At 45.1% G+C, this 17,219-nt stretch overlaps 1 protein-coding gene across 1 annotated transcript in view; it reads right to left on the bottom strand.

The window, feature by feature from the left end:
- LOC113407542 (glycosaminoglycan xylosylkinase) overlaps positions 1–12,105 on the bottom strand; it is a 31,778-nt gene extending 19,673 nt beyond the window's left edge. Inside the window, exons 1-2 of the mRNA XM_026656167.1 lie at positions 12,007–12,105; positions 2,399–2,925 (exon numbers count right to left, since the gene is read on the bottom strand). Of these exons, the coding sequence (XP_026511952.1) occupies positions 2,399–2,775 (377 nt within the window). The 5' untranslated portion in view covers positions 2,776–2,925; positions 12,007–12,105. The remainder of the gene's footprint in view (positions 1–2,398; positions 2,926–12,006) is intronic.
- Positions 12,106–17,219: the final 5,114 nt, after the last annotated feature.

The following is a 17,219-nucleotide window of genomic DNA, read 5'->3' as shown; positions in this document are numbered from 1 at the left end:
GGGGAGAAACGCTCTCAGAGGCGGAGTCCGCAGCACCAGCGGCTGTGGGGGGAGTCCCAGGGGGCCAGCAGCTGCTCCAGCTGCCACTGTGGGGGGAGCCCTGGGGTCATCTGCTGTTCCAGCCGCCCCGGGACCACTGCCAAGCTGCAGCTGCTCCCACTGCCCCAGGGACTGCTGCTCAGGCGGTCCCCAGAGCCAGCTGCCAGGGGCCGCCAGAGTAGCAGCTGGTGCGGCTGGTCCCGAGGCCGCTCCAGCAGCGGCTAGTGTGGCTGGCTGCAGAGCCACTACAGCAGTCCCCAGAGCCAGTTGCTCGGGCAGCCCTGGGGTCAGCCACTCTGGCGGTTGCAGAAGTCGCAGGAAGTCATGGAATCCGTGACAAACACAGAGCCCTACTTATGACCCTGAGGAGAGGTCCAGTCAAATCCTTGCTTTAGAACATAAGAATGGCCATACTACTTCAGACCAATGGTCTATCTAGCCCAGTACCCTGTCTCCCGACTGTGGCCAACGTCAAATGCTTCAGAGGGAAAGAACAGAACAGGGCAATTATCGAGTGATCCAGCCCCTCTCATACAGTCCCAGCTTCTGGCAGTTAGAGGCTTAGGACACCCAGGGTTGTGTCCCTGATCATCTTGGCTAGTAGCCATTGATGGACCTAACCTCCATGAATTTATTAATTCTTTTTTTAACCAAGTTACAGTTTTGGCCTTCACAACATCCCCTGGCAACAAGTTCCAAAGGTTGACTGTGCCTTATATGAAGTAGTACTTCCTTATGTTTGTCTTAAACCTGCTGCCTATTAATTTCATTGGGTGACCCCTGGTTCTTGTGTTACGTGAAGGGATAAATAACACTTCCTTATTCATTTTCTCCATACCATTCATGATTTTATAGACTTCTGTCATATTTTCCCTTAGCTGTCTCTTTTTCAAGCTGAACAGTCCCAGTCTTTTTAATCATATGGAAGCTGTTCCATACCCCTAATTATTTTTGTAGCCCTTCTTTGTATCTTTACCAATATTCATATATATTTTTTCAGACAGGGTGACCAGAACTGCATGCAATATTCAAGATGGGGTATACCATGGCTTTATATAGTGGCATTAATATTTTTTCAGTCTTATCATCTATCCCTTTCCTAATGGTTCATAACATTCCCAGGAGCCAGCGCCCCATGCCAGCAGCTCCTCCAGCATGGTTGTACCGCCCCCAGCCCTGCCCACTGCACTAGTATGACCAGGGACAGCTGCTGGGGAGCATGGTACCCACCCCAGCTGCTCCTGGGAACAACAGCCTACCAGACTGCTGCTTTCACTGCTGCAGTTCCCGGTAGAGCCCTGCAGCTCCGTGGATACCAATTTATATCCACAGATATAGATTTCGTATCTGCACAGGGCTCTACTTTTTTGACTGCCCACTCAGTCGCTAACTCTCCAGACCTACCAGATTCAATCAGAAAGATGGTAAATAGGGAACCTGACTACCTGCTGTGGAGCCGAGTGTGGGCAATTGCTTAAAAACTTCCAGAATCCTATGAAAGAGAGGCAGGGATAAACTCCTACATCCTTGCCAAAAATTCCCCTCTGCATCCCCTCTTTTCTCACATGCACTGCATACCACCACAAATTGACTGGCATTCCTAAAAACATTCCTGGTTGTACATGTCCTTGATGTGTACATTTTGCCTGCCTGCACACAGACATTCAACTACTGGAATGTAACTTAAGGCTTTGTGTACTTCTTTATGGCATTCAGTTATAGAAAAAGCACTACAGAAATACAGTAACAAGACATGGTATTTACAAGATGCATGCAGTATCCTGTGCAAGCTGTATCACCACCACTTCAGTGCAAAAAGTTCATACTGTTTCAAAATAGTGCAGTCCAAGGATACAACTCCAAATCAGGTGTGCAAGTCGCCATTAGAGAAATGGTACTGAAAATTCCAGCAGTCCACCTTTTCCTCAAGGAAAGTTAGTTTAGAAAGCATTACAGGCATACACAAGCATACATAATAAGCTTTATGGTGGAACGTTCAATCAAGGCAGAAATGCAATTTCCATATTGACAAATACAAGGAAGAACATAAAATATTACATTCCACTGGTAGCACCACAACCTTCTAGGCCTAGTTTGAAGATGACCATCAATTTCCATTTCTTGACCCCCCATGACTCACTCCCATAAGGCACCCAGATCACGACAACTAGCCTGGCAGACAAGCTGGCAGACAAGCTGAATATTACCAAATCACCAGCATGGCTCCACTCCACCTTCTGTATACTAGACTGCATCATATGCAATATGGACATATATCAGTTTATAAATTAATGAATCAACAGGGAGGAAAAAACTCAAACAGGGTTTTTTATCCAGTCACTGATGGATATATATTTACCTCTTAGGTTTGAAGACCACTTTCTGTCCCCCTTCAAGTATCAGCAAAGCTTTCAGCTGGGTCCCTTTGTAGCCCACATCAGCTTTTATAATTTTCTTGGTAGCCATGGCATGCATAACAGCCCCTAGCTCCGGCGTCTCCTCGGGATACACTTCCCGTGGTACCACCCACTGGGCGGCAATCTCCCAGGGGGACTGCAGTGTATGATCAAGTCGGGGGTCTAGCTCCACACGCAAGCTTGCCATCACGCGGTGAAAGGCCCGCTGGTCCTCCCGGTTGGCAGCTGAAGTGTCCAAGTTGTCAATGAGGAAAACTTTTGTGAAAATGAAGATGACAAGGAGGATGGCCAGCAGTACCACTCGCTGCTTTAGCTTCATGGTGACCTTCAACCCTTCTCTCCTGACCCTCTCTTCCAAGGGCTACAGGAAGTCTATTAGAGATCAGGGTCAGGAGGGGGATGTTAATGCTTTTCATTCATAATTTTCACTCTTGTGGGTCTATCATCACTGAAGTATCTTCCGGTACCCCTACAAATTAACCAAAAAAAAAAAAAAAAGGTAAGTTTCACAGGTACCTATCCTCTGGTACCATCAACTCAAAATCTAGTCATTTTTGCTAAGCACGTTAAAGAGTACTGCACTTTCACCCAGCCCCAAACTTTCCTGCAAATTTTTGTGGTTTCACAATCCCATTTTCCTCTTTTGTAAACACTCTCCCCTGTTGCTCTGTGAGCACCCCACACAAACAAGGGGAAAGGACTGATACAGTTAAACGAACGATATATATAGAAGGCTGCCAAATGAAACATTCTTTATTATTGCACTTACAAGTAACAACTGAAATTATTGTAACTACAGTAGGCAAAACATTTGGAAAGAATTATTATTTAAGTTGATGGTACCACATTTAAAAGCAGAAAAGGCTCGTTTAAAAAAAAAATTGTGGTCCCTATAATATCTCCAAGTTCTCTACACTGTCTCAAGAAAATCAAAAGTATGACATCAATTCCGGTGTACTAAATCCATCCTTCCTAGCAGTTTGCAAAAGTGATAGCCAAAAACATCTCCAGAGCAAACAAACAGAGGAGAGAGAAACAATAGACAATCAACAGCCTCACAGACACAAAGGAAGTAAAAAAAAAAAAAAAAAATCACCTTGTGCTGAAACCTCAGCACGAGCAACTATGCTGTGGTACATCTATGTCTTCATATTTAAGACAGATGCAAGACATCTCCCTGTTCAATAAATTTTGGCTGATAAATTATCAATTAAGGCCCATCCGATGAGCAGTTAATCAAATCTAGTGAAATTAAGTCAAGAAAAGAATATTCCTACATTATTAATTAAACATAACCAGAATGCAAATGAAAACTGACACTACACCACCATCACTGTAGGACACTCATGGAGCTGGTAGAGATTGCACATAGTTTACGTTCCTTTATTTTTTTTTTTTTTCCAAAATGGCCACAAACTGCACCCTGAGCCGTAGATGCTCACTGGGATGAGCAATAAATGGATGAGGCAGAAGTTACATATTCAAGAAACAAGTAATACAAGTGCACTTGCTTAGTTATTTCACCATCAGTTTTACCATCTACAACACAAGGACAGCCAAAGTGCATCCCACTGGCCAAATGCAGATGACAGCCATCCCCATCTTCAGCATGCAAGTTGCGGCCCACGTGTTCAGATTAAGATGGACTACACTGCATATGAGAATCAGTATGTGTCTGCAGGCCATACACCCTGCGTTGAAGAGATGAGGGTAGCTGCGAATCTACTTTGTTTTAATGAGATCGATATCCTTGGGGTCCTAGCAAGTCACCACTGCTGTCCTCAGAGAGGCACAGTAGGAGCACTCCTGCATAAAATCTTAATGTTAGACTAAACCAATAAGCTGGGGGACAGCCTGCTGATCCACTGTTAAACCAAATTACAAGTGACAGGTAGGGACAAGCAGTTCCACACCCAATCAACAGATCTCCATATTTTGAAAATGACTCCTTGTTCAGCTGGCTAACAGTTTTAAATGTGCAGCATAAAAGATAGTAACTTTAGCCCCATCATTTTCAGTTTGTCTCATTTGTGAGGTGAAAGCTCAGTTCAGATTGCTCATTTCCGGTCACACATCTTGCTTCTCAAACACTATTGATAGCCCCCGTTTTCAGATATTAGTATGTAAACAATGTTATTGTAAAGGCAACTTGCATGCAGCTGACATGTGAATAACTCATTTAATGTGATTAGTCACTCAACACACCAAATTCCATGAAGGGAAAAGGAAGAATTAAAAAGGAGGCCAAATACCGAGCTGTTTCAATCTAGCACTACAGACACCTTATCTATGTAATACTTATCGGATCTGCCAGTTATAAAAAAGAACCTCTCCTGGTATTGATCGGAAACGAGCCAGGAAATTCACATAAGCTAAAATTCCTCCTTCAGTTCTATCTAGGAAGGGCAGAATTGCTCTGAACAGAATGTCTGTGGTATGCAGGTTGGCAATGGGAATCAGCAGTACTGATGGCAAACCTTCCCCTGACCAAAAAGGCCATACTCCTGCAAGTGCAGGATACAGGGCTTATCTTCCCTGCAACAGTTAGCTCCAATTAGTACACTTGGGTTACTCCACTCAAGCTAGTTTGAGTGACCACACTGCAAAGCACCACTCAAACTATACAGAATGATTAGATTAACAGCTGATGAGTTATAATCAGTGTTGTATTACCACTGCATTACTTCCTAGAGCTTTAGCAGCATTTGAGCTCCAATCATCCCTCCACTTATGGTTAACTAGCTCAAACTTAAAGCACCACTTAACTTGAGCTAGAGATTTGTGTATGTGGATGGGAGTTGGGTTAGGAGCTCAATCTAACATTGCAGTGAAGACACCCCCCCAAGACATTAAACACTCATCTTGAGCGTAACAAAAAGACCAAGCAGATTAATATGAACAGAATTTTATCTTCAATTCACTATATCTTTACTTTATTTATTCATTCATTCACTTTATTTCACTTCATTCTTTTAAATTTAACTAGTATAGGAACTTGCTTTCTTTTGTTTCCTTTTTGTAAATATCTCAGAGGTTTATGAGAGTTAACACTGGATCATATAGCCCACTTCAGAACCACTACTATCTACAATGGAAACACTTATTTAGGCTTTATTTATCCCAATACTGGACAGATTAAAGCACTTTGGGAAAGACTCTCCCACTTGGTACCTAAAATTTAGGCACCTATATATAAGTGGCCTGATTCTTAGAAACGCTGAGCAACCACAGATTCCTTTGATTTCCCAGGGAGCTATTGGTGTTAAACATTTCTGAAAAACAGACCACTTATACAGGCACCTACACTGCCCTTCATTGTTATCTCCCTTCCCACCAAGCCTTCTGTGTATGTTGTTAATTGGTATTTAATAAAAAATACTCTGTGAAAGATAATCATTCTTTGTCTCCTACACATTGTGGTTGCTGCTGGAATTAATACACAGTGGCAATTTGATCATTTGCTGAGAACAAATCAGAGTCAGGAATCATCAAAATTTTAATGAAAGGCAGCAAGTTAACAAAGCATGGCAGAGCGCTGTAATGAAACATTACTGGATCTCACTGTCAAAATGGTGCCTCAAAGCCTCCCTGATTCGAACTGCCCCCCCATTGTACTCCTCTAATAGCCCTAGTATCTGGCTGCTCAAAATCAGCTGCCAGGCGATCCACCTCCATGCTCCACCCCAGGGGAAACATTTAACCCTTCGCCTCACAAATATTATGGAGTGCACAGCAGGCTGCTATGACCATGGGAATATTTTCCTTGTTTAGGTCTAACCTGCCATAAAAACAGCCACAGTGTGCTTTTAATCTGCCAAAGCATATTCTATGGTCATTCTGCACCTGCTCAGCCTAATGTTGAAGTGCTCCTTGCTGCTGTCCAGGTTTCCCACGTAAGGTTTCATGAGCCACGGGAGTAAGGGGTACACTGGGTCTCCCAGGATCACTATGGGCATTTCAACATCCCCAATTTGAATCTTCTTGTCTGGAAAGAAAGTCCCTGCTTGCAGCTTTCTGTAAAGTCCAGAGTTTCTGAAGATGCATGGGTCATGCACCTTCCCGGACCACCTCATGTTGCTAGTGAAACAGCCACGGAGATCCACAAATGCCTGCAATACCATATAGAAGTACCCCTTTCTATTGATGTACTCTGTCACAAGATGGTCCGAGGCCAAAATTAGGATATGCATGCCATCTATCGCCCTGCCGCAGTTAGGGAATCCCATTGCTGCAAAGCCATCTACCATTTCATGCAGATTGCCAAGAGTCAGTGTCCTTCGTAGTAGTACGCGATTAATGGCCCTGCACGCTTGCATTAACGCAACCCCGGTGATGGATCTCCTTACTCCAAACTGATTTGCGACTGACCAGTAGCAGTCTGGAGTAGCCAGCTTACACACAGCGATTGCCACACGCTTCTCCACCGAGGGGGCAGCTCTCATTTTGGTGTCCTTGCGCTGCAGTGTTGAGGTGAGCTCTGCACACAGGTCCAGGAAGGTGGCTTTCATATCTGAAATTCTGCAGCCACTGCATGCAATCCCATCACTCAGTGCTTGTTTCCCGAACCCAAAAGTGACGGTCCTCCGCATCCAACTGCTCCATGAATGCCAAAAGTAATCTGGTGTTGTTTCTTTCCATGGCTCATAGCAGTTTGGCACCTCTGATTTGTGTTCAGATTGGGTGTTCATGATATTCTGCATGACCAGTCATAACGTGTTCATAACAGTGACAGTACAGAACAGTGCAGGATCCATCCTTTCAGACAGAGATGGCTGGTGCACAGTAAACAGGGACCGTTGAAAAATGCCACAAAACGCAGTCGGAAGCCCATGGAACACTGGGATAGAAAAATGCATCATGAGACGTTGAGCCCCTACCACGATGCACTGCGATCCATTCTGCCTTCCCACACCACCTAGCTGCAGAAGGTGGTGAGTTGCACAGTGCACTGCTCTCTCTGTCGATGCTAGAGCACCAACTGTGGATGTGCTCTGCTGAGAGAAGGAGCGTTATGAGAACATGTACAAGCAATGTAATTATACCGGGTTTTAATCATCGGCATAACTTTTGTCGACAAAACCCTTAGGGTACGCCTATACTACCCGCCGGATCGGTGGGTACTGTTCAATGTATTGGGGATCGATTTATCACGTCTCATCTGAACGCGAAAAACTGATCTGCTAATCGACACCCGTACTCCACCTTGGCAGGAGGAGTAAGCGGCGTCGACGGGGGAGCCGCAGCAGTCGACTTGCTGCCGTGAGGACTGCCAGGTAAGTCGAACTAAGATACTTCGACTTCAGCTACGCGAATAGCGTAGCTGAAGTTGCATATCTTAGTTCGAACCCCCCCGCTAGTGTAGCCCAGGCCTTAGTGTAGATGAGGCCTGAGAAAGTCCTTTCACGCAACGTTCTTATCTCCAGCAACCTTGCTGATTAAACAAAAGGCACAGTCCAAGAGTTTTATTACCTAAGTAAACTCCATGTACACACCCAGAGAAGAAAAGAATCACCCTTCACCCATGTTACCACATCCTCATGTCACAGAAAAAACAAATCAATATTTGAACATAAAAACAATGCCAGGTTTTTAATATTGCTGTTGTTGCTTTTCACTAAGTTCCCACAGATATTTCCTAATGGATTTCAACTCTGATTCTAGACAGTTCGGTATTATTTGCAAACACCAAGCCTTCCTACCCCATGCCCACATTACAGCACTTTTAAACACCAAACACATTCATTATGCACACAAACGTCTCAACTAAAGCATTCCCACCCACTTATTAAATAAAAACATATCTCAGTACTTTCCTGCCAGTCTGGAAGGTTACTCATGCGACAGCCAAACAGCAGCTAAACCACTCCCTTCCCCAAACTGGCACTCTCAGTGGCAGCAACACACCGTAGTCAGCTCTCTGCTACTTGTTGAGGAAATGTAATCCATTCATATTCTTAAGACTCGGGGTCCTGCAACAGCCAACCACCTCTAAGCCAGCCCAGCACCACTTTCCAAAAGCAAAAACAAGCAGCAGGCATAGCACAAAACCAAAAGGGTGTATACTCTGGCACCTGAGAAATTAGAAAAGAACTGTACTTAGAGGGCAACGCCATTACAGGGACAGAATCAAAATTATCTAATAAGGTGCCTGTCACAACGTTGTCTGGACACAATTTACAAGACTTTCACTTGGTCATTAGAATTTTCAAATAAGACAGAACAGGGAGAGGCCTCATTAGTCAGATCTGAACCCAGAATTTCATAGTTCAGTCTCATGAAATAAGCCTGCGAACAAATGCATCTTACAACTTTCTGTATGTACTCAAGTGCATGCTTAAATGGACTTTTATCTCTCCGAAGAACATAAAAACATAAGAGCTGTCATACTCAGTCAGACCATGGTCCAGCTTGCCCAGTATCCTGTCTCTGACAGTGGCCAGTACCAGAGCTTCAGGGGGAGAGAACAGAACAGGGCAATCATGGAGTGATCCACCCATCTTCCACTCCCAGCTTCTGGTAGTCAGAGGATTAGGGTCATCCTGAACATGGGGTTGTGTCCCTGACCACCTTGGCTAACAGCCATTGATGGACCTAACCTCCGTGAACATATTCAGTTCTTTTTCAAACCCTACCCAGTTATGCTTCCAGCCATCCGAAATACTATGATACTACTAAATACTCAGTTTCTTGTGTAAGAACATCCTATGAAGAGGACTGTAAGGTTCATCATAGTAAATATGGGGAAATTTGCTGAACAAAGTTTCCAGTGCAATTTATTTCAGCCTTCAGAGACCAATTTCTACTGGCGTCCCCCCATTCCATTCTGGCAGATTCCTTGGTAGCTTAACATCTATGTAGGAGGAGAGAGGGTATCAGCATAGAATTCTTTTATTCACATACTCCCCCAGACATTATCTTAGAATTTGCAGACACTCTTACCACCTCTCTTTCATTACCTGGTGATTGTTCTGTACTACCCTCGTGATATAGTGCTAAAGGCTTCCTATGAGTTTACTGGTCTGGTACAGCATCTCCCTGCTCCCTTAGTCTGTAACAACCTTCACCATACAACCCTGCAGGCAGTTCTCTGAGGCTGGGCCTAGCCTAGAATTTTTTCCTTAAGAAACACCTTCCATTGCACCTTCACCAGCGGCAGCAGTAGCGAGAGCTCGAGCAGAGACAAGGTACTGGTTGGTCACCAGCATTTTAACACTATGTCATGGAAACCTGACATGAAGATAAAAGTGTCAGTAACCACCAGCAATTTTTTTTTTTTTTTTTTTTTTTAACGACACCAAAACTCCCCCTATTGGGAGAGGTGGAGCGATAAGCAAAGGGGTAATTTAAGGAGACTAGTGTAGAAAAGGCCTTAAACTGATGGAAAATGACATGTATTTCCTTCTAGGTTTGATGTCAATGATGCTAAGAATAAGTTTATTCAGCTGACAAATAAAAAGATGCACTAAAAACTCAAAACTGAGATCTGAAAATCTATCTGCAATCTTAACTAATAATAGGCCCAATCCTGCCAGGTGATGAGCCCACCCTATCTCCGCTGGCCTCAACAGAAGCTGAAGGTAGTTAGCACCTCTACAGAACCAGAAGCATAGATTCTGGGATCAGATCTTAGCTGCCAATTTTGCTGACAACATGCAAGGCAGTACAAAATCTATCTGGCTCTCCTGGGACTTTGGTTTGCAAGTGGAAATAAATCGTTTTTTCTCACTGACTTATACCAGCCAACGGTCTGGCCTTCAATGTTGAGCGAGGCTCACTTCCTTTTAAAACAAAAAAACAAACAAACAAAATTGAGCCTGAATCCATACTTCTTATGACAGCCACATTTAATCTGTATGCTCAATGGTAAAACTTGTTTCATTTTTTTCATCATGTGACAATGTCATTTGCTGAATCACAGGCTTTACCTCCAAGCTTTCCCATAACCAGAATGGCTGTTCGAAGTGGAACCAACTTACTGAAAAGGCAAATTTTTCCAATTACATAGGGTGGAGAGGGTTTTTGTTTGTTTGTTTTGAGGTGTTTATTTTAGATCTAACTGCAAAGGCCCTGTAGAATGGAGGTAAGGTAAAACAGCAAAAAATTATTTGCTTTTGTTGTAAGATACACAGCGAAACATCTTGAGTGATCACCATAAGACTGGAAAAGTCAGCCAAATACAGACTGCACTGCACTGAATGCTTAGAGATACTTTTAAGTAAAGTGATCACTTAAGGCAGTTTTCCTGTTGTTGGAGGGGTCTCATTGTGCAGGTTTTACAGTACTGCTAGGTAGACTATGAGGTCTAATGACAGTATAAAAACACTGACCTTCACTGTAGTGTATTAGAGTTTGAGTCGTGTCAGAAATGGCTGGAGTACAAGACAGCACTCAAACAAGCCCTTCTTACTGAAGATTAGAGTAGAGAGTTGGAAGGGGATCTTTGTCCACTACCCATCAGCCACTGAGATGGTCCCAACAATTAAAGGTTTCAGAGTAGCAGCCGTGTTAGTCTGTATCCGCAAAAAGAACAGGAGTACTTGTGGCACCTTAGAGACTAACAAATTTATTAGAGCATAAGCTTTCGTGGGCTACAACCCACTTCTTCGGATGCAGTGTACTGTCTAATAGTTAGAACAAAGAACTTTGAGTCAGGATTCCTGGGTTCTATTTGTGGCTGCTGCTGACTGGCAGTGTGACCTTGGACAAGTCATTAAGCCATTCTGTGCCTCAGTTTCCCCATCTACAGAAGGGGGGCTAATATTTTTCTAATTGCTAGGACATGCGGGTATAGCTTTAATTGTTGTCTGTAAAGTGCTTTGAAATGCGAAGATGAAAGGGATCACAGAAGCATGAAATATTATTCAAATACTTTTCAAAGTCGAGTGGAGGAGGATTCTCGGGGGACTTCTCACAAGAGCAAGATCTTATTTGAATGATCAGCTATGCTTGGGAAAGGCTCACAACCAACCCAGGGAAAACTGTGCTAAAGACCCGTCCCTACCATAGGCAGCCACGGTAAAGCCCCATCAAGGTTTCCAATGCAAGTTACTTCCACCCTTGCAGACCCAACTCTGGTGGGTGACTGATCCCCTCAGAAGGGGGCCACTCTCCCTATCGCCCAACATACCAGCGTGGCTCCAGACGGGACCCCACACCGCCCCAGCGAAGCGGGGATTCCCGGAGAAAAGACCCCGACGCCCCTCGGGGCTTGTTGTCTGCCCCACGGGCGCCCCGGCACCGCACGGGAGGTCGCTGCTGCTCCCCTACGGACCCGAGGGGGCGATCGCGCCGCGGGGAAGGGGCGTGTCGGGCGGGAGAGGGGCGCCCCCTCCCAGTATGCGCGGGGCCCGTCCCCGCCGAGCCACGCAGGCAGCCCTGCCCACCGCAGCGGAGGGCCGCGGCCGCAGCTCTACGCGGCCCCCAGGCCGAAGGGGTCGAGCGCGGCGGGCCTGAAGCTCCCGACCCCGCTCACCTGCCCCGGCCCCGGGGCCGCTAGCGAGCGCCCTGCGCGCCGCTCCCGGAAAGGTGCCACCCGGCGCCCCGTACTCACCCCGGCCGGCGCCCGCGCGCCATCCCCGGCCGGCGCTGCCAATGCCAACAGCCCCGCGAGCCCTCCAACATGGTGGCGCCCGGCGCCGCAACCAATAGGGCCGCCTCATCCGCCACCACCGACCAATGGGGCCGCACCTTTCCCCGCTCCCTCACCGAAAGGACCACAGGGGCTCCCGAATAGGGCACCGCCTTTAACACGCCAGCCAATGGGACCGGCTCGTTGACCTCCACCCACTCCCACAACTATTCCCTGACAGCCAATAGGAGCGTGCCTAATTTAACTCCCTCCGCCCCAGCCAGAGCCTCTGTCTAAGCCCCACCCAATTAACCCTTCCCTGCTTGAGGCCTGGGAGCAAGCAGCAGCCAGTGAGGGGTGCTGTGCTGCCCCAGGTTGGGGGGCAATACCTGCTGCGGGGAGGGGTAGTAAGAAGTATCTTGGCCCCTCCCCTACAGATTAGGGTTTGGCCACAGTGGTCACTTAGGAAAAATAATCCACATTAAGAAAAGATGTGATTTTAAAGAGGATTAGCTACACCAAATTAAGGCCACTTTAAATCTGCATAAGTGTCCCCACACAGGGGTTTAACTAAGCAACTTTAAATTCACAATTATTTCACATTCATGTTCATGAGTGTCTCCATGTAAACCGACCCAAAGGTCAGCAGGGCCCAGACCATAGGTGCACTAGTGTCTCCCACTTTCTTCCTAGCATCGAACCAGAAGCCACACCTTCTACCAATCCCTCATCTCAGCCCCTGATCCACACAACCTGAATCCCTTCCCAGTATGTCTGCAGGTGAATTATTTTACTTTAGAAAAAATAAAGGATCATTAACCCATGGTAATGGAAGGAGTCACTGACACTCAGGCACTATAGCCTACAACATTTTAAGTTTCGTGCATATATAATTTGCTCCAGGTCTCAGTCATACCTCCACTAGGGCATGGCTGGTTGAGAAGTATAGATATAGGCTCTGGGGCTTTCCCTCCTTTACCTGGGAAAGGGTGGAAGTGCTTTCTCCCATTAGAGGGTGGAATGGCACACACTAGAAGGAAACCAGATGCTGGGCCTGGCTGACCCTTACAGGAGCTTGTTGCATAGATAAATCCTTTTACCCCAGATCAATCTGCTAGAAAACATGTTTAATTTACTTTTTAAAAAGAAGACTATAACGGACAGAGGTGGTAGCACCACCCTTTTTAAGGCTGTCCGAAGCTTCCCGTTATAATAATACCGTTTTCAGTTGCTTATAACTTTGCCAACATTTACCTGTTCAGGCTGAAATCTTCCATGCCAGTTGTCTGCTTTAGGCTCATCTTTGGAAAATTTCATCCAAAACAACTCAGCTATTTCTGAGAACTTGGAATGGCTGAGCAAGGAGACTGGAGACAAGGAAGTGGGGAAGGGGGAAGATTGGGACAGAGAGTTGGAAGGGGTGAGACTAGGATTTGCTGGGCCAGGAGACTGACTGGGATGAGAAGGCAGAGGAAAGGAGACACACTGGCTATGTGGGGAGAATGGGATTGGGTTGAGGAGCTAGGGGTGGGGAAGAGATTGGACTAGAAAAGGGAAAAGTTGGAAGGGACAGGCGGGGGAGAAATGGGTAGAAGAGTTTGTGCCTACTAGAGCACACTCCCCTCCAAAGCCTGGAATGGAACCTAAGGTTCCTGAACCTTATCATTCCTCTGCTGTTAGCAAATAGCTGTGAAACTATCTGGCTGTGTGTCTCATCCCCCCCATCGAGGATGAGGATGACAACCTACTACTGTTATCAGTTACTCTGTTACCTCATGTCATAGGTGTCTGTTTGGTGATCTAAAGGTTCCAATCCTGCTGATGATCCATGTAGGTGTCAATATGATACCACATGATGGAATTTGTTTTTTTCAGTTTGCTTTTTTAAAAACCTAAGAAATTACACATACAAAAATCTATGTTAAAAGATCATTAAGGATGCAAAGTCAACCAGTCAAGTTAAGAAATGCCAGAAATAATGAGCACCATAGAAAAGCCCATAGAAATTAATAATTCTGTCTTCAGAGCAGGGTTTGAATAGTGTGTAGGAAATAAGGCCTGGAGCCACCCATTGAACAATGAGGAGAAAGCAAAATATTGAACAGCTGCTCTTTTAGTGAGCACCATCCATCCTGTGTCCTGAATGAGGCCAGGGTCATATAGAAAAAATAGTATGTGATCACGTAATAAAAACTGCATCACAGTGCATATGCACAAGGTTAATGAATTAAAGTTGCACAGGCAACTTTCATTTTGGCATTTCCTAACATCTGAGTGCTTGACTCTTCAGCCTTAATAATGTTATTGTGTGGGTGAAGGTGCGGAGTTGTGGGGTGAGGATGTTTGTGTTATAAGGAGTGCATGGTCCTGAAGTTAAAAAGACAACAGGAGAGCTGGATTCTATTCTTTGCTCTTCCACCATCATTTACCCTTTCGGTACCTCAGTTTTCTCTCCTGTAAAATGGAGATGAATTATCCTCACCACACAAAGCTGTTACTAGGCTTATAGATCAACTATAGAAAGCTGTCAAAGAGATTCTGCTAACCGAGGGCAGAGCAGGTTAAACGGGTCCCATCCTTCCTCTTGAGCCCTCCAGACCCAGAACTGTGCAGAAGACATCCCATTTGGGTCACTAGGACCCAGGTGGCATTCCACTTCCCCCAGCCATGATGATATCGACCTTTAGGAAAGAAACTGCAGGGAGGAGGCAGAGACTGAAGCCATAATAAACATTATTATTATTAATAATATAATAAGATTAGTACCCTTACCGCTGGTTCTGATCCACTTCCATTTTCTGCTTTGAGATTGTTTGATGGATGGTGCTGCAGAATGGCAAAACTATCATTTTTATTAGTTTCAGATTTATGTGCCTCATAATATTGTACAACATGAGAACAGGAGATCACATCGAGTGACTCTGTACATCCTTCAAAATCTTTAATGCCTTACTCAAACATAGGCTACAAATTTTGACAAAGTGTGAGGCATTATTTTATTAGTAACATTTTGAAACAACCAACGAAAGCCCTAATAAAATGTGCTTATAGAAAAGTTACACACCAGACTCAACAATTAAGGTAGTTCTTACCAAAAAAAAAAAAAAAAAAAAAGCTTCTTTCCTTTCAGAAAAACTGTATACTTTTTAAAACGTTTTGTAAAGTCACATTTCCTTGATGTTACTTGTGCTATAGGCTGAGAAGCATCCTAACAGTTTTAAATAAAATGTCTGCAAAATAGATTTATTTTATTTTATTTTTTAAGAAACATGCCCTCGCCTCCCACTCCACCTGCTTCATTTAGTAACAGTGCCTTTTCCACTTCTTCTGCTCTGCTTCCCTTTACAGTATGCATGGCCTGACAGTTCTTTTCATGCTGGTCTCCCCTTTCCTGATCTGCTTGTTTCTTCTTTTTCATTTTAGTACCAGTATTCAGGCAGAAATGCTTCCCCCTAGCACTACTGCAGCTGTGGGTAAGTCCAAATTTAACCCTTCCCGTCCTCATGTCTGTCAGCGTGCAGCCCTGCTTTAACATTTTTGTTCCCAAATCACTGCTGAGTGCATTGATGGATGTGAAAAACAAGCTTTTTAATATTACAACATGCAGAATTATTAAGTGTCTCAGTCATCTTAACCTCACTCCAAGAATATGGAACACAATATTTAATTATTCCAGTTGTTGAAACTGCAACTTTTAGAATAAGACTACAAGATCTATGAAAATATAAGAGGATGGAAACAGGATCTCATATTTTTCTTAATGGGTTTTTAAAACACTTAGCTCTTACTTATATAGTTCCTCTGGGAGCCCTTGAATAGATGATCTGATTTTATGGTATTCTAATGACTAGTTAGTGGAACTATTATTTCAACCCCATATATGGATTCCTGAGATAAAGAAATCCTATAAAAAACAAATGCTAAGATATTCAGAGGTATTTGGTTTCCTGTGAAAACCAAATGCACAGCCCTAGAAGATATATATCTATCCCTCCAAAAATATGTTTTCCATAGTTAATGATCAGCCAGGAATTGCAGCTCTGAATGCTCAGGAGCATACAAGATTAACATACATATATAATACTCCTGCAAGTAATGATATAGACTTTTACTATTTTTCATGCTTGTAATAGGTGTTCACCAGTCAATAAAAATATGTTCAAATTCCAACTTAATCCAGCAGGAGTCTCTGTGAATAATAATACCTAGTTCTTACATAGTGTTTTTCCATCAGAAGTTCTCAAAGCACTTTATTAAGGAGGTCAGTATCATTAACCCCATTTTACAGATGGGAAAGTGACTTGCCCAAGATCACACAGCAGACCAATGGCAGAGCTGGGAATAGAACCTAGGTCTCCTGAGTCCCAGTCCAGTGCTTTGTCCACTAGGCAACACTGCCTTTACACTGTTGCAGTGCCAGGCTCTCCCAGCAGGAGTCACTCGTGAATGGTGTAGAAATATCTCTATGCGATACTGCCCCAGTCTTTCCCAGAAGATATTATGGCAAGGAATGGTGGAGCAGTATGGTGGACTTCTCATAGCTATTGCAGTCAACAGAGAGAATCGCTTTACTCTGCGTAAGTTCAAGCTACTCATTCCCTCACCTTGAAGACTCTACCCAACTTTGTCCCCATCTCCTTTTACATCTCTCTGCTTCATTTGCTCTGCCCTAGTTTGTTTCCTAAGAACTGCTCTCTTTGCCTCCTCAACAACTTGCTTGATATTCTTCCTTCCTTCCTTCCTTCGAACAAACAAACAAAAAAATCCTGAGGATGCATTTTTACAGAGAAGTTTTTGTGCTACAAGACCATGCCCACATCACACACTTGTTCTCAGGGCCGCCCGGGGGGGGGGGCAAGTGGGCAATTTGCCCCAGGCCCCGGGGCCCGCAGGGGCCCCCCACGAGAGTTTTTCGGGGCCCCTGGAGCGAGGCCCTTCACTCGCTCCGGGGGCCCCGGAAAACTCTTGCGGGGCCCGGGCCCCCAGAGCGTCTTCTGCTCCGGGTCTTCGGCGGCAGTTCGGTAGCGGGGGGTCCTTCCCAGTAGCATAGCTAGCGGGGTGCAGGGGAAGCAGCTGCTTCCCCCGCCTTTCCAAAAGCAGCCAGAGGAGTGAGGGGGGGCGCAGGCTGGCGGCCCGCAGCGCGGCCGGCAGCCATGGGGGGGCGGCAGGTGTGGCCGGAGGAGCGGGGGGGGGGG

The sequence above is a fragment of the Terrapene carolina genome, unplaced genomic scaffold (assembly GCF_002925995.2).
Source record: "Terrapene carolina triunguis isolate 2854851 unplaced genomic scaffold, T_m_triunguis-2.0 Scaffold212, whole genome shotgun sequence".
In the NCBI taxonomy this organism is placed as follows: domain Eukaryota; kingdom Metazoa; phylum Chordata; order Testudines; family Emydidae; genus Terrapene; species Terrapene triunguis.
The sequence above is the reverse complement of the archived record's forward strand: the minus strand, read 5'-3'. Positions and strand labels throughout refer to the sequence as shown.